This window comes from Rhinolophus sinicus, linkage group LG16 (genome assembly GCF_036562045.2).
Source record: "Rhinolophus sinicus isolate RSC01 linkage group LG16, ASM3656204v1, whole genome shotgun sequence".
NCBI lineage: Eukaryota > Metazoa > Chordata > Mammalia > Chiroptera > Rhinolophidae > Rhinolophus > Rhinolophus sinicus.
The window spans coordinates 33952943-33976356 of record NC_133765.1 but is presented as its reverse complement, the minus strand read 5'-3'; the positions used below and the strand labels follow the sequence as shown (position 1 = coordinate 33976356).

Here is a 23414-nt window from a genome sequence, read left to right as displayed (position 1 = left end):
TCTGGGGTGCGGCAAACGAGATGCCATCTGTCATGCAGGGTGTCATGCAGGGTCTGTGGTCCCACTCCCCACATAAGAACGCAGGACATGGTGAGGCCAGAAAGGAACACCCCTGGAGCCGTAGGTAGGGGAGTCATGCCACTATATTCTCGCTGGCAGCTGGGTTGGAGACACAGGAAGCAGGAGACACACTATCCTCAACCTGCCATCCACTTCTCTCTGCCAACCAACCCCACTTGCTAGCTGCAATCCACCGTGTCAACTGCAATCCGCGCTTGCTAGCTCAGCCACCATCTTCTTGCTAGCCCCCATTTGCTGCTAGCGTAGCCATGGCAGTTATATTAGTGGCCAATGGTTCACTGGTTACAGCTGACGGCCAACTAGCTCATGGCCATCCAATCACAGTTGATGGCCATTTACTACCTGAGCCAGCACCTTTCCACGTGAGGCCGGGACCATGGAAACTGCACTCCTGGCTCTGTCCCCACACCATCGGATGGGGCTTACGAACAATATTAGTTCCCCTCTCTGGTTCTTCTGGAGGGAAGCGTTTATGTAATGGAACAGACATAGGGAGGGCTGGCGGGGTGCAATGTGACAGTGACACTAATCCAAGAAGAGGCTGTCTGACCCACCTGTGAGGCCCTGGCTTGGGGAGGAGAGGAGAACAGGTAGAAGCTTCTAGAACCTCTTGAATGGGAGTATTTATTACTGGGAGTAGATTCCCTGCTGCCCTATTGGCAACAGCACCTGTCTTCTGTTGCCCTCTGTGCTCACACATCAGGGTAACAGATGTAAGTCAGGTGTGTCTGTGTTGCCACCTGACAGGAGAGGAGGAGAGTCCAGGGCTGATAAATGCGAGTCACGTGGGTCCCGTTCTTTCCGAAGCCCTGCAGCAGACAAGGCCTAGGTGGCAGGTGCTTAGGTGGAGTGAGTTCTTGCTCACCAAGTTGTCCACAGGGGGGAAGCGGTCTCCCTCTTTTCACACGGGCACAGGGAGGCCAGGAGAGGGGCAGTGTCGCACCCAGGCCCCCGAACCTGGCCTTTCTGCAGGACGCTAGGGGGGCGCGTGAGGAGCGTGGGAACAGGACCCAGGAATCCTTGTCCCCGTTCAGGCTTCACCTGCCGTGAGCATGTGCATAAACCCGGGGGTCCTAGGTCCAGTCTTAGGAAACGTTGCTTACATACTGCTGATGGTAACAATCATAACAGAGTAGCTCTGCTTGGTGGACACATAAAAACATAGCTGAGGAAATCACGCAGCGCACAGTGGACGCAGAGGCTGAAGCAGATGTGGAAACTGGAGCGTTTAAGGGCAGCCATACTCATCTGCACAGAGGGCGTGAAGGGGGTGGGGACGGAGGTCCAGGTGACTGGACAAGGGCACACCTACTGGCAGAGCGGCTCCCTCTGCCACACCCGAGCCAGTGGCAGTGCAAGCAGATTACATAAAGCCTTCGTTCCTGTGCTCTTGGCTGGTGGGCTTGTCCTGGCCTCCCCCCAGGACCGCCAGCTCTGTCCCACCCAGTGCCTCGAGCCGGGGGAGGACCATTGGCCCAGATGTCTGCAGTGGCCTTGCAGCCTCCGCACTCTCTTCCCAGGTGGCAGCTTTGCTCCAGCAGCCGTGGCCACCCATGGCTGTCTGTGACTCCCGGCTGGCATGTGTTCAGCTCACGGGAGGAAAGAGGGTGGGACTGCTCGGGCGGGAGGAGAAGGGATGGTGGCGCCTGGCTCTGCATCTTGGCTTGTCCCTGCCTGTCCCCTTCCCCCTCTGCTCTTCCTGTGTCTTTCACCACGAGTCTCTCCCCCTCTGCCTGGCCTGTCTTTGCCTCCGTCTCTCGTTTCTCTCTGCGTTTCTCTCTGCCTCCCCTCCGTGTTGGCAGGCCTGCCTCCTGGGACTTGCAAGCCCGTGCTAACCTTTGATGTAGTGGCAACACAGCATAGCGGTTAAAAACGGAGGTGCTGTCACTTACCAGCTGTGACTTCATTCAGCAAGGGACTTAGCTTCTCTCAGCCTCCATTTCAGCATCTGTAAATGGGCGTGGATCAGGAGATTTATTACCTGTCCCCTAGCTCTGCGCTGTCTATGCCGGGAACGGGAGCCTTCTGTAGATATACTGAGTACTTGAAATATGGCCAGTCTGAGAGTCGCTGAAGGAATTAGGTGTCCTGCTTTGTCCCTAAGCTTTATAGACCAAGTGGGGCTGACTCCCTGGGTTCTAATCCTGATAAGTGACTTTACTCTCTCTGCCTCAGTCACCTCATCTGTAAATTGGGGTGAATACAGTATATACTTTTTAGGGATTTTGTGAGAAATAAGTTATGCCCTGCCTGGCACAGGGCAGGACTCAATAATCATTTTCATGGTTACTGTGCCAGGCTTTGGGCTAGGAGCTCAGGAGATGAAAAACCCCAAGGTGCCCCAAGCCATTAAGAAGCTGCATTCGGCACTAGAGAGACTTGTCAGCAGCTGACGGCCTGTATGGCAGAGCTGATGTGGGGTACAAGTGTCATGTGGCCATGGAGACCACCTGAAAATGCGCCTTGCAGGCTTTGATGGCAGAAGGTGGACTCGGACAGAGGAAAGGGGGGCCTGCAGCCCTGGTAAGATGTCACTTCTTAGTTGTGGCCCTGAACAATCCTTTGTGACCCTCCCTGAGATTGAAAGTCCCTGGGATATCCAGCAAAAGGCTCAAGGACATTTGAACAGCCAGAGTGAGGGGTTTCCAGCTTCCCAGCCAGCTTGGGACGGGGGACAGGCCTGCTGCAGCCAGCTCTGAAACAACATGAGGAAACCTTTGTCATCAAGGTCCTCAAGAGGAGGGGCTGGTCAGCTGCTCATCACCCAACTTGAGCTAGCCAGAGACACTGCCTGCAGTGGTCCAGCTGGCTGCCAGCCTGAGTCCTCTAGGCCGGCCAGAGCTCCACTTTCCCTCGGGCATCCCCGAGCACGCTCCGCCCCGGCCCTGGGGCTCATTTGGGCCGCTTATGCCCTCCTGCATGCTGGTATAGGTTGGGCCTATGGCTGACCTTGTCTTTCCCCCCCACACCAGGCTGGATCCATGCAGTCTACACTCCTGTAGACTCTCTGGTATTCGGCGGAAACATCCTGCATAGCTTTAACGTGCCCATGCAGCTGCGGATCTACGAGATCGAGGACAGGACACGGGTAAGGCGGCTTCTTTCTCTCCTCGTGGGCTTGCCGGCCCCTGAGCTCTGCCGAGTGCTCGGGTGTGCAGGCAAGTCACTCTGAAGTCCTTTGATGTCCCCCCTCCCTCCCGCTTCCTGCCTCAAGCCAGGTCTTGGTCCTGGTTCTACGGAGCAGGGGGTGACCACAGGAGCCCCTCCCAAAACCCCGGGAGTTTCTCTTCACCTCCAGGCCGGTGGCAGGTTGGTGGCAGCCAAAATCCCCTTGCCAAAGAGGAAGTGTCTTTTGAGAAAGCACCGTGAGGTGTCATGTACCCTGCATCTTCTTCCTTCTCACGTGGACAAGGGATTCGAGGGAGTGTGGGGAATTTCGTGGTGGCTGTTGCTGTGGTTTGCAGGGGGGCTGAGACCTTGGAAAGAAGGTCATGTCCTGGCCTCGTGTCCTCGGGGATGTGATGGCCCCCAGATGTGATGTAGAGCCCGAGGAGGCCAGTGTCTGTGCTTTTCCCAGGTTCTGCCTCTGAGCTGTCTCAGGTGATGTGTGACTTCCACTGTACTCCATGAGCATCCCCTGAAAAGCACTGGCTACTTGGGAAATTGCCACCCTCTTTCCCATGCTGGAACTTGATCAAGTGTTCCCAGGCATTTGAGACAGGTCCAAGGGTGGGGAAACGGGGGCAAAAAGGGCCCATATCTTTTCCTTTTTTTCTTACTGTTATTCAAATATTTCCTTTTTTCTTACTGAGCTAGAATGCACATACCATACATTTCACCATTGAAAGTGCACAATTCCATGGCATTGAGCACCGTCACTATGTTGTGCAGCCATCATCTCTGTCTACTTCCGGGACATTGTCCTCACCCAAAAAAAAACCCAGTCCCCATTAGCAGTCACTCCCCGCTTCCCCTCCCCCAGCCCCTGGCAATCACTAATTTGCTTTGTCTCTATGGATTTGCCTGTTCTGGACATTTCATATATATAGAATCATAATGGTGGCCTTTTGTGACTGGCTTCTTTCCTATAGCGTGATGACTTTAAGTTTCATCCATGTTTTGACATGTGTCAGTGCTTCGTTCTTTTTCATGGCTGAATAATATTCCACTGTGTGGATGGACAGACCATACCATGTCTTCTTGGGCTTTGCCAAGGAGATGACTTTTTTGCCCCAAAGAGGTGTTGCTGTGTCTGGACCTTAAAGAAATGTCTCATGGAGGCAGATTCCCATTGCTCAGAGTCCCTGCCTTTCCTGGTCTTATCTTCCGGCCTGGGTCTTCACGGAATCATGTACATAAGGCAGAGTCTTCGCCAGCATGTCTATATCTAACCTTTTTGCATCCTGATACGGAGGAACTCTGTTCAGGGGCGTCCCGGGGACCACGTTAGCCACATGCAGTGGCCAAGTGCACAAAAGGGAGAGTGCTTCCCTTCAGATTGGCAGGTTTGTTGCCCGGGATGCCCGGATCTGCAGACTGGGTCTCGTTTTGTGGACGTGGGTGCCTCTCTTCTCTGTCGCCTGCCCACCCTCCCTTTCCCAGGGTTGGGCTGGGGGATGTTATTCATGGTGTTTGGGAGACAGGCACCATTTGGGTGCAAGTGGTCATCTTAGAGTCTGGATCAAGTGCTGTCTGGGGCTCTGGCCAACTGTTCTTTGGCCGGCCCTGAAGAATGGGCCAGTTTGTGAGCAGCCTAGGAAGCGTGGCCCATAAGAAGTGTGGGATGGAAAAGGAGAAAGCTAGAAGGCAACGACTGAAAGCCGGAGTCCGGCTGGGATTTCTAAAGGCTTCGGCCACTTGCTTGGCAGCCGCCCCTCCCCCCAGGAATCTGGATCATACATCTCAGTGGATTTGGGTCCCATCATTTTTGTGAGGAGCCCAGCTCCCCTCCCCCTTAAGCGGGAGGCGGGAGGCGGGAGGGAGGTAATGGAGTGGAACTCTGAGCCTCATGCTGAGCGCCTGTGGACTGTCGCGCCCACATCCAGATGAGCGCTGCAGGGTCCCTTCCCCCAAGGCCCACTGTCCCTCATCTGAGTGGGCACCCCATCTGGTTTCCCTGAAGCGGGTTGATGGGCGGAGTCCTGGTGGCCAGGCTAGCCTGGAACCACTGGCAGGCTGTTTAATCTGCTTTGACTTCTGATCCTTGGCGAGGGCTTAGCTACAAGGCCCGATTGTTCATGTCTTAGGAGCCAACGCAGACAAAAGACACTGGGGACGGAGCACTGGAAGCCAGACAAGGTGCCAGGGCTCCTTGTCAGCTCGCTACAGCTTAATTCTTTACACCCCTGTGAGCTTCCTTAAGAAGGTTATGGCCATTTAAACATAGTTTTTCAAGAGTCCTAAAACATAGCTTTGCTTAGAAACCAAATACAGGGGGTGGGACAAAGGACGACACCAGCAGTCTCTAAGCCCCAGGGTGTGGTTTTGTCTTAGCAAAAGAATTTGCCTTTGTGGCTCAAGGTGGGGACACCCCCCACCCCCATCCAGACCAGGGAAACCCCGACATTCATCTGGGTTTAGGAAGCCATGTCTTGCTCTCATGATTTTAATTTTTCTGGGCCGAATGAGAGGTGACTTTATCTGCTGCCCCTAGGCAAGCACAAGCCGCTGCCCGCATTCTGGGACCAGTGGGTTTCCATTTCCTGCCCCCTTTGGAGATGAAATCTTTCCCCCCGTCATTCTAAAACTGTTCCAAGGGGTGCAAGAACTATCCAAAGAATGGATGTGTTGCATGTTTATTATTTGAAGATAACGTCTCAGCCATTAGCGCTGCATATTTTTAACTCTAGTTTGGTTGATGAGGGCTAGGGATGGTCCAAATGATCAATTCATTAAACTGCGGTCTCTCTTACTTATCTTCCTCCCTCCCCGCCATGGCGCTAGAGAAAGCAGCCTTCTCAGGAAAGGTAATGCCAGCACACCCCATTTCCTCTCAGCCAATGAATCTATTTGGAAATTGCAAATAATTTACCCTTCCTCTCACCTTTCTCCTACCATTGGATTTTATGCCCTCATTGAATCTTTGTTTTTGTTTTTCCAGGAGAAAAACAAATTTTAAGGCACTTCCACCCACCCTCATATTTTAGTTTTTCAAGTCCTCAAGACCTGGGAGTTCTAGATGCACCAACACAACTTGGGTTCTGATCTCCTGAGGTCACTCTGCTCTGAGGAAAGGCTAAAGCCAGGTGCCACTTGAATGGGCCTTTAGGAAGTCAAACTGACCCCTGGAGATCCGCTGAGATGTTAATGACCCCCCAGGCTGGGAGCATTGCATGCTTTCTGACTGCCTTGCCTTTTGGTGAACAACTCAGTTTGGTGAGGCTCCGAATTTGTCAACAAATAATGTTGAGCAATCGTGTGTTTAATGTTCCCAGGCATGTTGTGGCTGAAACCTTTTGAAGGCGAAGGGTAGAAGGCGACAACCTGTTTGTAAGTCAATTCTTTGCCAATTTTGTTTCCTGCGGTGCTCTCTTGGAAAAAAAAAAAAAAAAAGAAAAAGAAAAAATTGTAATTCCTTCATCAGCATTTGTCTTCACCCAGCTGGTTTCCTTTGGGCTCAGCAACAAGGAGGGGAGACTTATCTTCCTCTCCTGAAATAACAGCCAAAAAAACCACCCCTCCCTCCATCTAGAAAATTCTCAGGCACATCAATGCAGAGTGGCTCTGACGATCTTCCAAAATTTGAAAAATGAAAAGCAACTTCTAAGTTTTGCCAACTAAAGTCTGGAGATGTGAGAGAGGGTTTGAGATGAGGCGGGCCTGCCTGTCCTCAGCCTGCTGTAGGTATTGTCAATTTGTTTCAAAATCACTTGACCCTTGTTCTGGAGTGGGGGTGGGGCCGAAACCCCCAAACCCTTCTTCACAGGAGGTCAGGGGCTGCCTCAGGCTGACCTTTTAAAACTCCGGAGGGCACTGATCTGGTGACTGTGAAAAAATGTCATTATTAATATACTGTCCCAGCAATAAAACTGGGGTTCTCGGGAGAGTAGCTGGAGTCAAGGAAACCGCTAGATGATGTTCCCAATTCTGTGCATCCCCTGCAGGAGCTCAAACACATGTGGCAGCCAGGATCTCATTCCCAGGCATACCATCCACCCGAGCCAGGGAGGTCAAATGGACCCAATACACAGATGGGAGAAGTGAGGCCCCAATGTGGGAAAAGGGCCTTACTGCTGGAAACTGAGTCAGAGGAGCCTAGGGTGAACGGAAAACAGAGCTGGGACTCTCAAAGAAGGCAGAGTTGGCCTTTTCTAGGTGGGCACTGTGAGAGAGGCAGGGAAATAGTATTTTAGGGCATATGGAGGATCTGGATCTGCTTGTATTTGTCTTCATCCCACATGTAGAATGTTGCCTGTTGATTGTCAGCAGAGAGAGGTGGAGAGTGTGCTTGCTTAACTCTCAGCTTCCTGAGTTCCTGGGAGATAGGAGATGTGAAGAGGGGTCTCTGGCCCCTGCAGAGATCCCTCGAGGCAGACACACCTTGGCGACAGGGCAAGAGAGCAGGAGAGGAGTGAGTGTGCACGTGCAGGATCCCTCCTTGGAAATGAGGTGGGAGACAGGGTCACCCCTCCCACCACTTCAGTCCTCCCATGCCCTCTCGGGATGCAGTTTCTGTAAGGTTCTGTGCCAGGGCTGTCAGTGGTATTGCTTCCTTCCCATCTTTCGTTGCCATCTTATCGGTATAGACCCTGTGCTGCCCCGGGGTCCAGGCCTTTTCACAGTTCTGATACACAAAGCTATCTGCACCTACACTTCCTCCCCTATAAGAAACAGCTGAACAGGGATCTCCATCTGGACTCCTGCTCCAGACCTGTGGGTGTGTATTCCGGCGTTAGGGTCACACCAGGGACTTGTGTCCAAGGGTGTCCCCTGGGAATACAGGCTGGGCAGTGCCAGATGGTGGCGGAGGTGGGGGGCAGGAGGCAGACCTCTCTGAAGCCCCGCCCACAGAGGTAGGAGCGGCCACACCCCTCCATTCTCATTGGTCTGCCTTGGTGTGACCTCCCTCCTAGAATGCAGGAGATACTTGATTGTCTGCATATGGGTAAGGTATGGGAGTTGATTTCCGTTTTTCAAGGGGGAGGGAGGGATAGCAGAATCTGTGCAAGAATTTTTGAGAACGGCTATGAGCCGGTGTCTGTTGTAGCTAGAATTAGGCAGTGGCTCACATTTGTGGTCTCCGCACCCTCCGTCAGCAGGTCAGGAGACAACTCTGCATCTCACGAAGCACTAAGCGGACCCCTCCACCTTCCCCATCGGCATGTAGCTCAGGGAACCCTGAAATGATGCTGTCACAGGCCTCTTCCTCCCCTCTTCCTCCTTTTCATTCGTGCATGCTCCTGGCATCTTGCCCTTTCCAGCGCCTCCCTCCTGCCTTCCAGTCCCCCCACCCCCATCCCCCCATTTTTCCCTCACACCATTTGTGCTCTTGCTAAGATGATGAAAATAAGTCCCACCCCCAGGAATACCCCCATCCCCAGTTTTCTCCCTCCTTTCCCCTTGCTCTACAGAAACTGACCTCTGCCCCTGGGTCTTTGCTTTCAGGTGCAGCCTAAATTCCGTTATCCCTTCTACTATGAGATGTGCTGGTATGTCTTGGAGAGATATGTGTACTGTGTGACCCAGCGGTCCTACCTCACTCAGGAATACCAGAGAGAATCAATGCTGATTGGTGAGTGAATGGTGGGGCCCACCGCCTCAACTGCTCAGCAGGGGCAGAAACCATTTTTTCAGTGGGGCCCTTGAGAGTCCCGGGGTTCCAGGAATTCTTTTGAGCCAGAGTGTCAGGCAGATTGCTAGAGACCCCTTAGCAGGAGAAGCCATCCTTCTCAGCTTCCCACTTAGAATACAGGAGTCTAAGAAAATGAAATCATGACCCCAATAGAGTCACATCAGTGGCTTCCAGGTCTTACTAGTGACAATGCTGATGTGGGGAGGGGCCAGTCCCAGTCATGACTGCTGAAACAGGATCCCAATGGAGCAAAGAATCCTGGTTCTTTTTATTTCTTAGTAGCTGATCCCCTGGCTCCCTGCACCCTGGGGTTGGGTTTTTGTCTATATAGGAGCAGACCCTTCAGATATAGGCAGGCCCCCAAATACCAGGCCAGCTTTGAGCTATTGGGAGGGGTGGCCAGGGCTGGAAGATGCAAGCTTGGCAGAGCAGTGGGTGGTTCTGACAGAGGCAGGGAGACAGCGTTTATAGCCACAGCTGCAGCCCCACTGTTGTTACTTAAAGGGACATCATCCCCCCAAAATGGTTTGGTCCTTGAATCCTGACTCACAGACGCCTGCCCTGAAGTTGCATCTAGCTATGACAGCCCTGCTTCTTCCCCTCTGCCTCTGAGCTGTGATTGCTGAGGGGTTTTCCTAGATGCAGAGTCCCCAGTGCCTCAATCACTCCATCTTTCTCATCACAGGATAGAAAAATGCGATTGGTCTGCACGATTTTTGCCATAATCTCCAGGAGTTTTAGATTTTTTGGTTTTTCTTTTCTCACTAAGCCTTCTTCCTTTCTTCCCTTGAACTCCCATGCTTAGTGACTTGAGGGATTTCAGGCGGGCATATGATGGGGAACCAATTTTTCTGCTGGGGTCTTGATTGGGAACTGCTCCTTCACCTTCTGGGAACTCAGTTGTGTCTGGAGGTGGGAGTGGGGGTTCTGTTTTGGGTCCTGTTCCTGTCAGATGAGGAAATATTCAGGTGTGAAAAATACGGAAACCCTACAACCTGCTCTTCTGAAGCTCCCAGCCTGGTAGATAAAAATGATTCTGAACTAGTGTGGGAACCCCTGGTTGTAGTGGTAGCTACATGTTCCTGGGGGGATTGGAGGCTTGTTTTAGTGGTAGTCCCCAAACAAGGGAAGTGACCAAGAAACAAGGGTCACTTCCCTCATTTGGATACTTAGGGCTGTGGAAGAACGTTCCTGGCCTGGCAAAAACGAAAAACAAAAAGAACGTCCCCAATTCTGTTTCCAGGCACACGAGGAAATCTTAAGGCAGTGTTTGGGTCATTGGCGCCCATTTTTTCTTAAATTTTCTTGCCACTATTTTCTTCTGCCTCTCTGGTCCATCTGCCAGAGAGAAAGGGGGCGTTAGGGCAACGCGTCCTTTACTGAGTGCTAGTTGTGTGCCGGGAGCTGTGCTCGTGACGCCTTCCTTATTTAATCCTCACAACAAGCCTTCCAAGGAAGTAGTCCTTGCCTTATTTTATTTGTTTATTTCTTTGCCTCATATTTTTAAAAGAGCGTTATTGGGGTGTAGTTCACATGTCAGACAATTCACCCATGTAATGTGTTTAATCAGTGGTTTTCAGTCTATTCCCAGAGTTGTGTAACCATCACCATGGTCAAGTTTTAGGACATTTTCAGCACCCTAGAAAGATACCCATACCCGTTAGTCACCATCTCCTTATCTCCCTCGTCCCTCTGCAGCCCTAAGCAGTCACTAATCTGCTTTCTGTCTCTACGGATATTCCCTTCTTCCGGACATTTTATATGAATGGAATCATATGTGCTCTGTCTTATTTTTATATGTTGAAATATAAATGCCAGGTATGTTCAGTGAGGTGAGGCAGCCTATCTGGGTACACAAAACCTGGGGAAGCTGAGCCGGGATTTGAACCTATAGCTGACTGACCGTAACCTTTCTGGAAGCTGAGGGAGGCATAGACCTTAGAATTGTCCAAAGCAGCTCGATCTCCAGAGTAAAGGGGAGGTACAGTGAGTAGAGGTTCCCGGGACTTCCAGCAGGGAGTCTGGGGTGTTCTTCTCAGTCTTTATTGTGACACCCCCCACCCCCTGTAGATGCCCCAAGAAAGCCCAGCATAGACGGCTTCTCATCTGATTCCTGGCTGGAGATGGAGGAGGAGTCCTGTGAGCAGCAGCCCCAGGAGGAGGAGGAGAAGGACGAAGAGCAGGAGGAGGAAGGTGCAGAGAAGGTGCCCAAGCCACCCGCCGATGGCCCTGCCTCGCCCACCAGCACCCCCTCTGAGGACCAGGAGCCCCCCGGGAAGAAGCCCAAAGCCCCCGCCTTGCGGTTCCTCAAAAGGACTTTGTCGAATGAGTCGGAGGAGAGTGTGAAGTCCACGACGATGCCCGCAGACTACCCCAAGACGCCCACCGGCTCTCCCAGCACTGAGGTCTCTGCCAAATGGACGCACCTCACCGAGTTTGAACTGAAGGGCCTGAAAGCTCTGGTGGAGAAACTTGAATCCCTCCCGGAAAACAAGAAGTGTGTCCCCGAGGGCATCGAGGACCCCCAGGCACTCCTGGAGGGTGTAAAGGTGGGCAGGAAGTAGTGTCTGGGGCTGGGCAGCTGAGGGCTGGGCAGGTTGTGTTCACAGCACAGCTTCCCAAGGGCAGCTGGGCTCAGGGTGGCTCGGTGCAGACTCTCCTGGGGGTGTGTCTGTGCACGGGGAGGGTCCCTGGCTCAAACCAGCTCATCTAGGGTATCCAAGCTGAGGCCGCCATTGAGACCTCCGGGGCACCCCTTGGTGGAAGCTGGCTCTGTGGTTGACAATGAATTCTTTCTCATACTTGTTGAAAATCTGAGGCTGTACCGATAATAGGTGCTACTGGAGTAGCTGCTGTTGAGTTTGGGGACAGACTCCTTCGTCCTGGTCACGGAGGTTTGTGCTCTGGGCTGGCTTCCCCTGGAGCATATAGTTTTCACGTGAGCAGATTGTACATCTTGCTGGTCCTTGAGGTGGCCAGCCAAGGTGGGCCATGTGGCCATCCAGGGTTCAGAGGTCTCCAAGTAGAGCCTAGTTATGGAGCCAACTCTCACTGAGCACCAGCTGTGCTGGCTGTGGGGGGACGGAAAGTAGGAGGTGATAGTCACTGTTCTCAGGTAGTTCATTGTCTAGCAAAGGAAACAGGCAGGTGAAGAAATCAGGTGACAGGGAATTAAGTGCCACTGAGTGTGCTGTGCGTACCCAGGGCCTGGGAGCCGGCCAGGGTTCTGGGACCGTTATGCAGAGAGGGCATTCGAGCTGGGCCTTAGAGGCTGCATAGGAGCCCTCCAGGTGGGGAACGCTGTCCTAGGCAGAGTGCTCACGAGCAGTGTGTTTAAGAAACAGGAAATACACTGGGAGGCCTTGTCCTGTAGCCATCATAATCATAACGTCTGTCGGAAGCTCACTACCTGCCAGGTACCAGTGCTAGGCAAGTGGTCAGTACCCTCATTATCTGTACTTACCTGATGAGACAGTAGGCACAGAGAGGTTAAGGGACATGCCTGAGGTGACAGAGCTGGGATGAGGACCCAGGAATGCCTCCGAACTCCCGTGTGGACACCACTATGTGGAACGGCTTCCTGTCTCAGCATTGCTAAGGCTTTTCGGTGTGAGTCGTCAGGCGTTTGGGCTTTCTTCTCCAATATCTGGTTCCCAAGTAAATCTGGCTGCCTGCTGGGATTGGAGACCGAATTGAAGTCTCTTTTTTGATGCCTGCAAACTCTACCCAGGACTTGTTAATTAGTTCATTTGTTCATTTAGGAAATGTGTCAGGCGCCGGGGTATAGAAATATTAAGACTGTCCTGCCCTGGAAGTGCTTAGTGACCTGGAGTTTTGAGACCTGGGGCCCACAGCAGGTAGCCTGACAGGTACCACCAGCAGAGGGAGCCAGTGTACAAAATCATTCATCCAGGTATAGTTCATTTTCTGTAGTACGTGTGTCCGCTACAAGTGCTGTAAAATTAAGATCTTGTAATGCGGGAAAGTTGCCAGGCAAAAGAGCTCGGTAGTAAACATCCCTATAAAGCAAATCTTTACTTGCTAATGGGTCTTTTTCATTGATTCTTGACTTTTTGGAGGTTTCTGACTTCTCTTGAGTTTCCTGAAAACATGCTTATACACACAAAATTTTGCATGCCGTGTCAGGGAGTCTTGGACTCCTGAGCCTGTTCCTGGACCCCACGTAAGGGACCTCTAGTCTTGGCCTTTGTATGTTGGGTTCCTTAAAGGAAACCTGAAAGTTCTGTTATGTGGCTGCTTTTTTCTTCTGAGGTCCTGTAAAGTGAAAACAGGTATTTTCATCAGTAATTACATCTTGAATAGTATTAGGGTCCCAGAATATTGTAAATGAGTTAAGAGTTAAAAACACATTCGTTTGAAAGAGGAAGTGTTCTTCTGAATCTTATCGGAAACTTCTGGTGAATTGTGAGTTGCGGGTTGGGAGAGCAAGGAAGGGACAGGTGGCTCCTTCAGCATTAGCCTTCTCAAGCTTCTGTCGCATTGTCTCTGCCCGGCTATGAATGGTGCTGTGGGGGGTGGGGTGGATTCAGTCAGAAGATCTTGGTTCGACAACTGCCGCTTCAGGCCTTAGCTGACTGACTTGGTCTTGTCATTGAACTCCTGAGCTTAATTTTTCTCATTTGTATAACGGAAATAAAACTTCTACAGCATCTGCTGCCCAAATGTCAAAGGTCAAGTGAGAAAATGCATTTGACATCATTTGACAAACTACAAAACCAAACACAAGATGCGGTGAGGTGCAGGTCACTGTTGAAGGAAGGGCCTGATGGGAACTGAGGAATGTTATGTCGTAGGAAAGATTAGTTTGGGCATTTCTCCAGAGTGGACATTTGGTGCTATTTTATGCCCATGAGTTAATTCTGTTTTGCTGGGGGCTCAGATGGGACTCCCTGATGATGTGCCATCCATGACAGAATCAAAACCACATGGCTCAAGACGGTGACCCTTCCAGGATGGAACTAAAGGCGACGGACTCTTGAGAGGCACAGGTTTGGCTGACAGTTGCAAAGTCATCTGCTCAAGGAAACGCTGCTGAGTCCCAGGAAGCGGATGAATAGAGAAAACCCCTTTTTCCTAAATACTGTGCGGTTCATCTTCAACCCAGCTATCCGGTCCTCTGGGTTTTACATTCTAGGCCTGTAGGAATATAGTGTGCCCTCGGTAACTGGTGGTGCCATGCCCTTTTTCGAAGTTCTGAAATCGTCGGGGCTAGCTAAGAGTGAGAAGGAAAAAAAGGTGTTTTTTTTCTCTCAGCTAGCCCAGGAGAAAAACACTTTCAAGGGTCAAACTTAAAGGCCAGTTCTTGGAGAACAGAGAATGTAGTGTATTTTTTTTCAATTGTGGTAAAATACACATAACATTTACCATTTTTATATTGATTGATTTCACTTGCTAGGTCACCAGTTTAGAACCTTCAAGGAAGCAACACTTACCATTTTAACCACTGTAAAGTGGTATCAAGCACATTCACATTGTTTTGTAACCACTGCCTGTACATAGTTCCGAACTTTTCATCAGCCCAGGCAGAACCCTGTACCCATTAGCCATCACTTCCCATTTCCCCCTCCCTCTGGTCTGCTTTCTGTCTTTATGGGTTTACCTACTCTGGACATTTCATCTGTATAAACGTTTCAAGTGTAATAGTGTTACATGATCAATGTAAAAGAAATTAAACATTGCAGTCTAGAGGCTAGAAAACGTCCCCCTCCTCAGTTCTCATACCCTGGGGGTAACGCCTCGTTAAACATCTGGTGAATATACTTCTGCAGCTTTCCTCTCACCCGCGTGTATACAGACAAATACACAATTAAAAAATTAGATCACGTGCTCTTGCAACTCACCTTAAGTTTTCTTTTTTGTGCCCATTCCTGGAAGTCTAACTTATTCTTTTTTTGTGGGTAGAACTTTTGAAAGTTGAGTTTGTCCTTTATACCTCAGTGACCCCAATGGTTTCAGCAGGTCCCAGTGAGCTCATTTGGACCTTGAAAACTTACCTTGGGGTGGGGGTGGGGTCCGGATCTAGATTCAATTCAAAATGACCATCCTACTTAATTTGCTTTGTGAAAGGAAGGGAGAGTCCAGCATCTTGTAAAAGTCCAAGAAAGCCATTTCCCCCCTCATCTTTGTGAAACCCTTTGGGATTTGGCATTGAGGTGTTTTCTGTGACTCCCTTCTTTTAAGACTGTTGTTCTGCTGAAGGTGCAGGATATTGGCATGTACGCAATGGGAAGAACAAGAAATCAGGACATAAGGGACCTTTGAGTTCAATTTTGGTTTCTGAAATTCTTAGCTATTTGCTGTGTGGCCTTGGGCAAGTCACTCTACCTTTCTGTTTATCAGTATGTAAAACCAGGATATTGAACTAAATGTGCTTTGTTTTTCTGGGGACCAGAGTCTGTGGTTCTTTGGCTCTTCTGAAGTGCTTAATGGATTGAAACCTGAGTGTCTTCACTGTAAAGTGAGGATAATAACAGGGACCTGTGTCACTGAATTCTTTTGAGGAACAGTGAGGTAATGAACACCCAGCTTCCCTAGTAAGCCTTTCGAGAAAGATTAGCTGTTTTTAGGTAGCAGTCCAAGGAGAACCAGACTGGCTTTGGCCAGCTCTTCACGCTGCCCAAGCTCTCAGCTACTCCCATCCCTCTTTCTGGTTTAGAATTGAAATCTGTAGTCTCCTAGGGCTGCGTAACGAAGAACCACAAACTGGCTTGAAACAGGAGAGATTTACTCTCATGGTTCTGGAGGCCAGACGTCCGACATCAGTGTCCACCCTGAGGGCTCTGGGGAGGCTCCGTCCTTGTCTCCCAGTTTTTCGTGGTTTCTGGCAGTCCTTCGCTGTGGCTATATCACTCTAATCTCTTTCTTCACCTTCACATAGCCATCTGTCTTCTCTGTCTCTGAGTGTCTTCTCTTCTTATAAGGACGTCAGTCATTGGATTAGGGCCCACCCTAATCCGTATGATCTCATTTTAACATGCTTACATCTGTAAAGAACCTATTTCCCAGTAAGGTCTCATTCTGAGGTTTTGAATGCACATGAATTTTCTTAGGCACACTATTCAACCCAATACATCATCTTTTCTCTCTTCCCTCTTGGATTGGCAACCATTAATCTGTGGACAAAGTAATTAACAGTAAGATGGGCATCGCCCTACCTGCTGTCCCTCCCAGAAGAATCTATACTTTCAGCTAGAACTCAGGGAGAGAGCTGGGGCTCCTGATGGTAGGAAAGGACAGTGTGTGACTACTTGGGGACAGGTCTAGTCCTCGAATCGATTATAAATGACTTGAAAATAACCAGTGCATTGCAAGGTTGTGAAGGGCTCGGACCTAAATTGGCAGTGACTTCTGAGATTGGATGTGGGAAGGCTTTTGACAGATACCCCTTTGCAAGGCGATTCTGCAGCCGTCATTAAGATAATTCCAGGCTCTCTTTCCCATGATGCCACGCCTCCATGGCGGCCAGAGTGTCAGCTGGGGGTAGAAATGCCAGTTCACTATAGATAGCCGCTTTTTTTATTGTGTGGAATTATGGGACTGTGTAGAATTAGGGGGCCGCAGGGAATTAGGGGACCACATGGACTTAAGGGGCTTTAAGAGACAATAAAGAGCTAGTTTTAAAATGTTATCTTTTTTTAACACTAAAAAAAATATCAATTGTATTGTTCTTTCATCAACGCCCAAATATAATAGAAAATAATCCTAAATTAAGAGTATGTTATCCAAGCAGACGTTATCTTGTAAGACCAAAGGTTCCGGAGTCAGGCTGAATCCCCTGTGCCATCCATTAATCAGCTGAATGCTCTTTGGGGAACTCGACTTAAGATGGGGAAAGTAAGAGCACATGCCTCAGTGGATTCAGCGTGGTGACACTAGTACAGGGTCTTTTAAGTGTTCAGTAAGCTAGAGCTGATATGATTGTTTCAGACACTATCATGGAATGAAAACAGGCCCATTTACAGCCAAGTATGAGAGTTTGTGAAACCCACAACCATGGAAGGTGTGTCCAGCTTTTCGATCATGGGGTCCTCAGGTCCTGACTCTGAACACACCTGCTCACTTAAGTTGCCTCTCCTGGTCTTGCTGTTTGCTCTTGCAGCTTCTAGTGGTTCCTGGTGTCCCTTGGCTTGTGGCTGCGTCACTCCAGTCTCTGCCTGTCTTCCCATGACCTTTTTCCTTGGGTCTCTGTCAGATCCCCTTCTCCTTTCTCTTCTAAAGTAAATCCGGGGTCATTTCATCTTGAGATTCTCAGCTATATCTGTAGAGACCCTGTTTCCAAGTAAGATCACATTCAGAGGTGCTAGGAGTTAGGACTTGAATGTGTCTTTTTGAGACAGTGCAGCCCAAGCAGGCACAGATGTTGGGCTGGAGTGGATGAAGGGATCCTGGGACCTGATTGTAGGGGCCCTGGCCAGGTGGTGGGTCCCCCTGAGACTGTTGTGTCCCCCGAGCAGCAGTCTGAGCTGCTCCGTGCTGCGTTACAGCGTGTGGTTTGGTGATCTTTTTTGATGTCTGCCTCTGCTTTATTATCACAGTGGTGGTATTTTTAGTCACATATGGTGATTCTAATTATTAATGCTCCACCCCCCGGAAACAATGGGACCTGAATCCATTGTTCACATTAAGCTCTTTGAGAGAAGTTGTCATAAGGGGGAGCAGAGACCCAGCACTTCCATTGTCTGTGGTTATCTTGTTAGGTCATAAACAGGGCAGTTTCCAGCCGAAAGGGTCCAGTGGCCCCAATCTTTCTGTTTTTTACACCAGCCCTGGGCTTTCATAGTGAAGGCTTGTAGGGTGTAACTTGAACCGGACTGGGCTGGTGCAGGCACTGAGACTTCCTTGTCTCTGCTTCCAAGAGCCCCGGGAAGTGCATAAATTCTGGCAGAGCCTAGGAAAGCCAGTGACATGATTACCTTCAGCACAATTTATTTCTCAGAGAGAAAATCTCCAATTAGGATCATCTCTTCCTGCAGCCTGTCACATACAAATGAAAACATGGCCTTTCCTGAGGGGCAGAGCCCATGGCGCCCCCTGGTGGCCACTGAGGGCCACGCATGGGGGCGCGCCGCTTCCTGCAGGGAGTGTGTTTATAGGATTGCCAGACAAGTAGGCGCTTGGAGAGGTCTCTTTATTAACTTTTAACTATTATTTATCATTATTAATGTATTAATCATTATTAATATTCACACCTTCAGTAATAGTTTTTGGTAACCAGTCATCCCTCTAAAGAGGCCTCTCGCTTCAATGCTTGTGAGTTCCCGACTCCAGCTCTGATATTGAAATGACAAGAAATCTTGAGGTAATTCAGAAGGAAGCTCAGAGAAAATCGAGGGGAGTAGGCGTTATTTTCAGTCATATGTAGAGCAGCGTTTGTAAACCGGTGGCCTGTGGCCCAAGACAGCCCACAGATGTGTTTGCTTCATTGTGATTTAAAAATATATATATTTTCCATCAGTCGCCAACATTTAAAAGTGGAGAGATTTCAAATAAAACTGGAGCTTTGACTTCTGAGAAATCAGATAACTGTCAGGGCTTTCATTCCCACAGGAGGTTAGTAGGTTGGGAGTAAGTAGCATTTGTCCTCTTTAAAAGGGCATGTGGCCTCTGGTTTGCCACAGGCCACACCATTCCCGATAGCCCGAGTTCGTTTACATCTTTTACTTTACCTGACTGGTTCCTGGAAGCATCTGAGCTTGTCACCTCAGCCTAGAGACTGAGATAGGGATAAGGCAGCAGAATGTCCTGTGGAAGTGATGGGCCCCTGTCCCAACCATATGGGGACATATAGAAAGGCTTTAGGTAAACATGGAATGTCTTCCTGGAAAGCCTTTAAGTGACTTTTTTTTGGGGGGGGGGGCGACATTATTTTTAGAAAAAAACAAATCCTGATATGTTGTGGGGGAGGGTGTGAAATTCATATGGATTATTAAGAGAAACCACGAAATAATGAAATTTTGTGCTCGGGTAGGCCCACTTTAGGCACAAGTGCCTCTTCTGTGATGTGGGGATAGTTTGAGAAATGCCTTCTAAGGAGTTAGTGGCTGAATTACTCTCTGGCATATTTGCAAGGAATAGATGAGGATGGGTCACTTCTGTATTTGTTAAGAGAATGCTGACTGTGGTGCCTGGATTGTTTTCTAGGTGTCCTATTTTTGTAGGTCAGCTCCAGAGGTTACTGGAATGGTTTCCTGAGCCCTTGTCACCCTGTTATGACCTAGGCCTGTAGGCAGATAGACCTGGTCAGCACCAGGTTCCTCCCAGCTGTGTGACCTTGGGCAAGTCACTTGACCTCCCTGATATTTAGTTTCTGCTTTGGCGAAATGGGAAGAATTGGCCCGACCCCACAGATAGGATTATTTTAATGTCTAGAGCAAGCACTTAACAAACGCTCCTAAGCATGGTAGTAAAATCACCTCCAGCGTCATAGTGTAAAATCAAGGTGGGTGACACTGTTCTACACCCAGGTAAGACAACAAGAAGCTGCTGCTTACTCATGGTCACACAAGCTGTAAATTGCAGAACTCGAACCCAGATGTTCTGACTCTACAACGAGAGCTGTCCCAAGCATAACAGTGACAGTTTAACTAGTGAGATATTAGGTCCCTAACCTGTACTTTATAGGACCTCTGACTCTATTGCTTAGGGAGGGATTGCTTTGCCCCACTCCTTCCTCCCCTTTTTAAAAATTGTGGTAAATACCTACATAACATAGAATTTACCATTTTAACCATTTTTAAATGTGCAGTTCAGTGGCATTAAGTACATTCACGTTGTCGTTCCACGTTCTCCACCATCCATCTCCAGAACTTTTTCATTGTGCCAGACTGAAACTCTGAACCTGTTAAACAACAACTCCCCATTCCTCCCACCTCCCACCTCCCACCACAGGACCACCGTTCTACTTTCTGCTTGTATGAATCTGACTCCTCTAGGCACCTCATATAAGTGGAATCATACAGCATTTGTCCATCTGTGACTGGCTTATTTCACTCAGTATAATGTCCTCCAGGTTCATCCATATTGTAGCATATGTCAGAATTTCCTTCCTTTTTAAGGCTGGATCATATTGCATTGTATGGTTAGATCACAGTTTGTTTATTCAGTCATCCAATGATGGACACTTGGGTTGCTTCCTTTTGGCTGTTGTGAATAATGCTGCCGTGAACATGGGCCCCCTCCCTTTTCTAAAGGATAGGCTGAGTGATACTATGGTTAAAGAACACAGGTTGTGGGGTAGAGGAGTCTCCATCACTTACTGGCTGAGTGGTCTTGGACCGTTCCCTTCATACACACCCGGTTCCCCCAAGCCCTGGTTTCCTCATCTGCACCATGGAAATGATGATAGTCCATCTCACAGAGTCGTCAAGAAGATTGAATGAGAGAATGGATATGAAATAGTAATTAAGGTCCCCGGCACAGAGAAAGTACTCAATACCTCTGCCCTCATACATTCATTCAACAAAATGTGTGCAGTCGGCCCTCCGGCGTTTACATGGGCACCCCTCACCTAGCCAGTTCCACCTACCCAGAGCAGCGGACCAAGGTGGGGAGAGGGCAGTGGAATGGCCCACCTGGCTGCACATTAAAAAAGATACAATGTCTGCGGGATATTTAAACAATAATTAAAAACCAAAAGTGATGAAAAGTTTGCCTGCTTTTTATAATCATCAGGAACTGGCAATTTTAATCAATGTCAGTGATGAAATTCTCCCCCAGTGGTGAAATTCTTCCCACTGTCCCCAACTGTGTAGCCTCTCTCATGTCCCATGTGAAGCCCACACGAGTTGAATCATGTCCAATCATGTCCTTTCTGTTGTATTTCCTTTTAAATATGTACCTGTTAGAAAAATTGGCACCCTAAGAATTCTTATTTACATTATTGTGGCTGTTACTACTGTCTGATTGGCATTTTAAAAATTATTTTCAGTATAGTCAATGGAATTGTAACATCTATATATGATGTCAGAGGGGTAGTAGATTGGGGGGTTATCATTTTGTGAGGGGTGTAAATGTCTAACTATTATCTTGCTTTGTACACCTGAAACTATCAAAAGAAAAAAGTATTTTTTATTAATAGACTATGTTTTAGAACAGTTTCAGATTTACAGAAAAATTCAGCAGATAGTACGGTTTCCACATACCCTGCACACACCCCGTTTCCCTTATTCTTAACATCTTACATTAATATAGTTCATTTGTTAACAATCAACAAACCAATATCGATACATTATTATTAACTAAAGTCTCTAGTTTGTTCATCTGTCCTCAGATTTTACATCATGTCCTACATCTGTTCCAGGATCCCACCTAGGACATCATGTTACATTAGTTGTCATGTCTCCTCAGGTTCCTCTTGGCTGTGACAGTTCTTAGACTTCCCTTGTTTTTGTTGACCTTAACAGATGTGAGGAGTACTGTTCAGGCATTTTGTAGAAAGTCCCTGTTTGGGTATTAGTGGGGGTTTTATGTTGTTGTTTTTTAAAGTTATTTACTGGAAGCTTACTATAGGTTAGTCATTGTGTGAGGCTTTGGGGACACAGAAGTCAACCAGGACATTTATAGACAGCATTTATAAATCAGTGACACTGACGTGGTTTCTACTGCGTGTGTGGGTGGTGGTGGAGTGGTGGGCAGGCGTTGAGTCTGTGGAGAGCCCCGAAGGTTATTTTTTTTGCTGGGTTAGGTCTGGCCTCTAGCCCCCTTCAGAGACCTCCCCCATACCCTGGGCTAATATGGCTCCTTTTTTTGGCCACAGAGTGTCCTGAAGGAACATGCGGATGACGACCCCAGTCTGGCCATCACTGGGGTCCCTGTAGTCACTTGGCCAAAGAAGACTCCAAAGGTAAGACTGCAAGTTGCCCGCAGCTGGGAGACTGTTTCCACGTCCTTTCACATCTCCTGTAAGGTGAATGTCGGCACCTGTCTAAGGGGCACTACTGGGAGAGGGCACCCAGTTAAGATGGTTTTGGTGATTTGTTCATTCCAAGCTCTTGGTTTTGTAAAAGCTTTCTTTTCCCTCGTCATGGAAACTGCCGGCAGTGCCCCCTGGTGGTCACTCAAGAAACTGCGGGGAAGTGATGCCTCACTTTTGTCATTAGGTCAATTTTCTTCCCCTCCTTCCCTTTCTTTTCTTCCCTCCCTCCCTCTCTGCTTTCTTTACTTCCTTCCATCCTTTTTCCTCCAGCTGCTTCATGGGCTGTTTTATCTTCTTTAGAAAGTAACTTTTGTTCTCTTTGTACAACTGATTGATGTTCCCCATAAAAAAGTCTATAGTCAAACCGGAAAGGACAGCGACACTAGGAGGAGTACTAGTGAGAGCTCTAGAACTTATTGGATCAGCTCGTTTTGCCTAGTCCTCTCCATCCGTTGTCTTATTTACACTCCACCAACCCTGTGGGGTAGACACTTGTGACTCTCGTTTTACAGGTGAGGACACTGAGTCTCAAAAAGGCGAAGTCGCCCGTTAGTGTTACTGGGCAGGATGTGAAGGACAGTCTGATTGACAGCTGAGACCAAACTTTCAGCCAGTGCCCACGTAAAAGCCCACCGTCCAGAGAAAACCGATAACATTTTGGTGTGTCTCCTTCCAAAGGCTGGGCTAGGGTGGGATATCAACCCACTGATTTACCATCAATCAGTCTGTGCTCAGTTTCACCACTTTGTTCCTTTTTTTTTTTCCAACTGGGTAACTGTGTTTCTGCAGGGCCCATCAGCTCCAAGTCAAATCGTTGTCCTTCAATCTAGTTGTGGAGGGCGCCGCTCAGCTCCAATTCCAGTCACCGTTTTCAATTTTAGTTGCAGGGTGCACAGCCCACTATCCCATGCGGGAACCGAACCAGCAACCTTGTTTTTCAGAGCTCTCACTCTAACCAACTGAGTCATCCGACTGCCCCAGCTTCACGACTTTCTTGAGCAAGAACCTTACCTTCCTCGTTTGTAACAGGGGTTATACCGTATCTGCTTCGAATGGTTGTTGTGAGGACTAAATGAGATAATGCATGTGAAATCCTTAGGACAAGGATTGACCGATGGTTAGTGCTCTTTAAATGTTAGTTGTAACTCAACCAGCCTCCTCGTTGATGGGTATTTTGCTAATTTCTGATCCCCCCCACCCCCCCCCGTTATAAAAAAAACACTGTGACTAGAGCATGCACTCTGGGGTAAAACAAACAAACAACAACAAAAAAAACCACTGTGAGGAACATTCTAGATCTGTGCTGTTCAGAATGGTAGCCACTAAGCCGCATGTGTCTATTGAGCACTTGAAATGTGGTGAGCCCAAACAGATGTGCTGTAAGTGTAAAATACACAGCAGATTCCAAAGACTTATTCCAAAAAACAATGGTTAAAATACCTCATTATTTTTTATATGATTGCATTTTGAAATTAGGGTTGCCAGATTTAAAAAAAAAAGATGCCCATTTAAATTTGATTCATAAACAACAAGTAAAATTTTTAGTATGTTTTACACGGGATATACTTATGCTAAAAAAAGATTATTCATTTTTCATCTGAAATGTAA

The 23414-nt window shown here is 48.7% G+C and overlaps 1 protein-coding gene across 13 annotated transcripts in view; it reads left to right on the top strand.

The window, feature by feature from the left end:
* Positions 1-23414, top strand: part of KDM2B (lysine demethylase 2B) — a 131561-nt gene that overhangs the window by 61491 nt on the left and 46656 nt on the right. For all 13 annotated transcript variants that reach the window (XM_074321539.1, XM_074321537.1, XM_074321543.1 and 10 more), the window contains 4 exons: positions 3054-3169; positions 8686-8812; positions 10943-11421; positions 21648-21734. In XM_074321539.1, coding sequence (XP_074177640.1) covers positions 3054-3169; positions 8686-8812; positions 10943-11421; positions 21648-21734 — 809 coding nt within the window. The remainder of the gene's footprint in view (positions 1-3053; positions 3170-8685; positions 8813-10942; positions 11422-21647; positions 21735-23414) is intronic.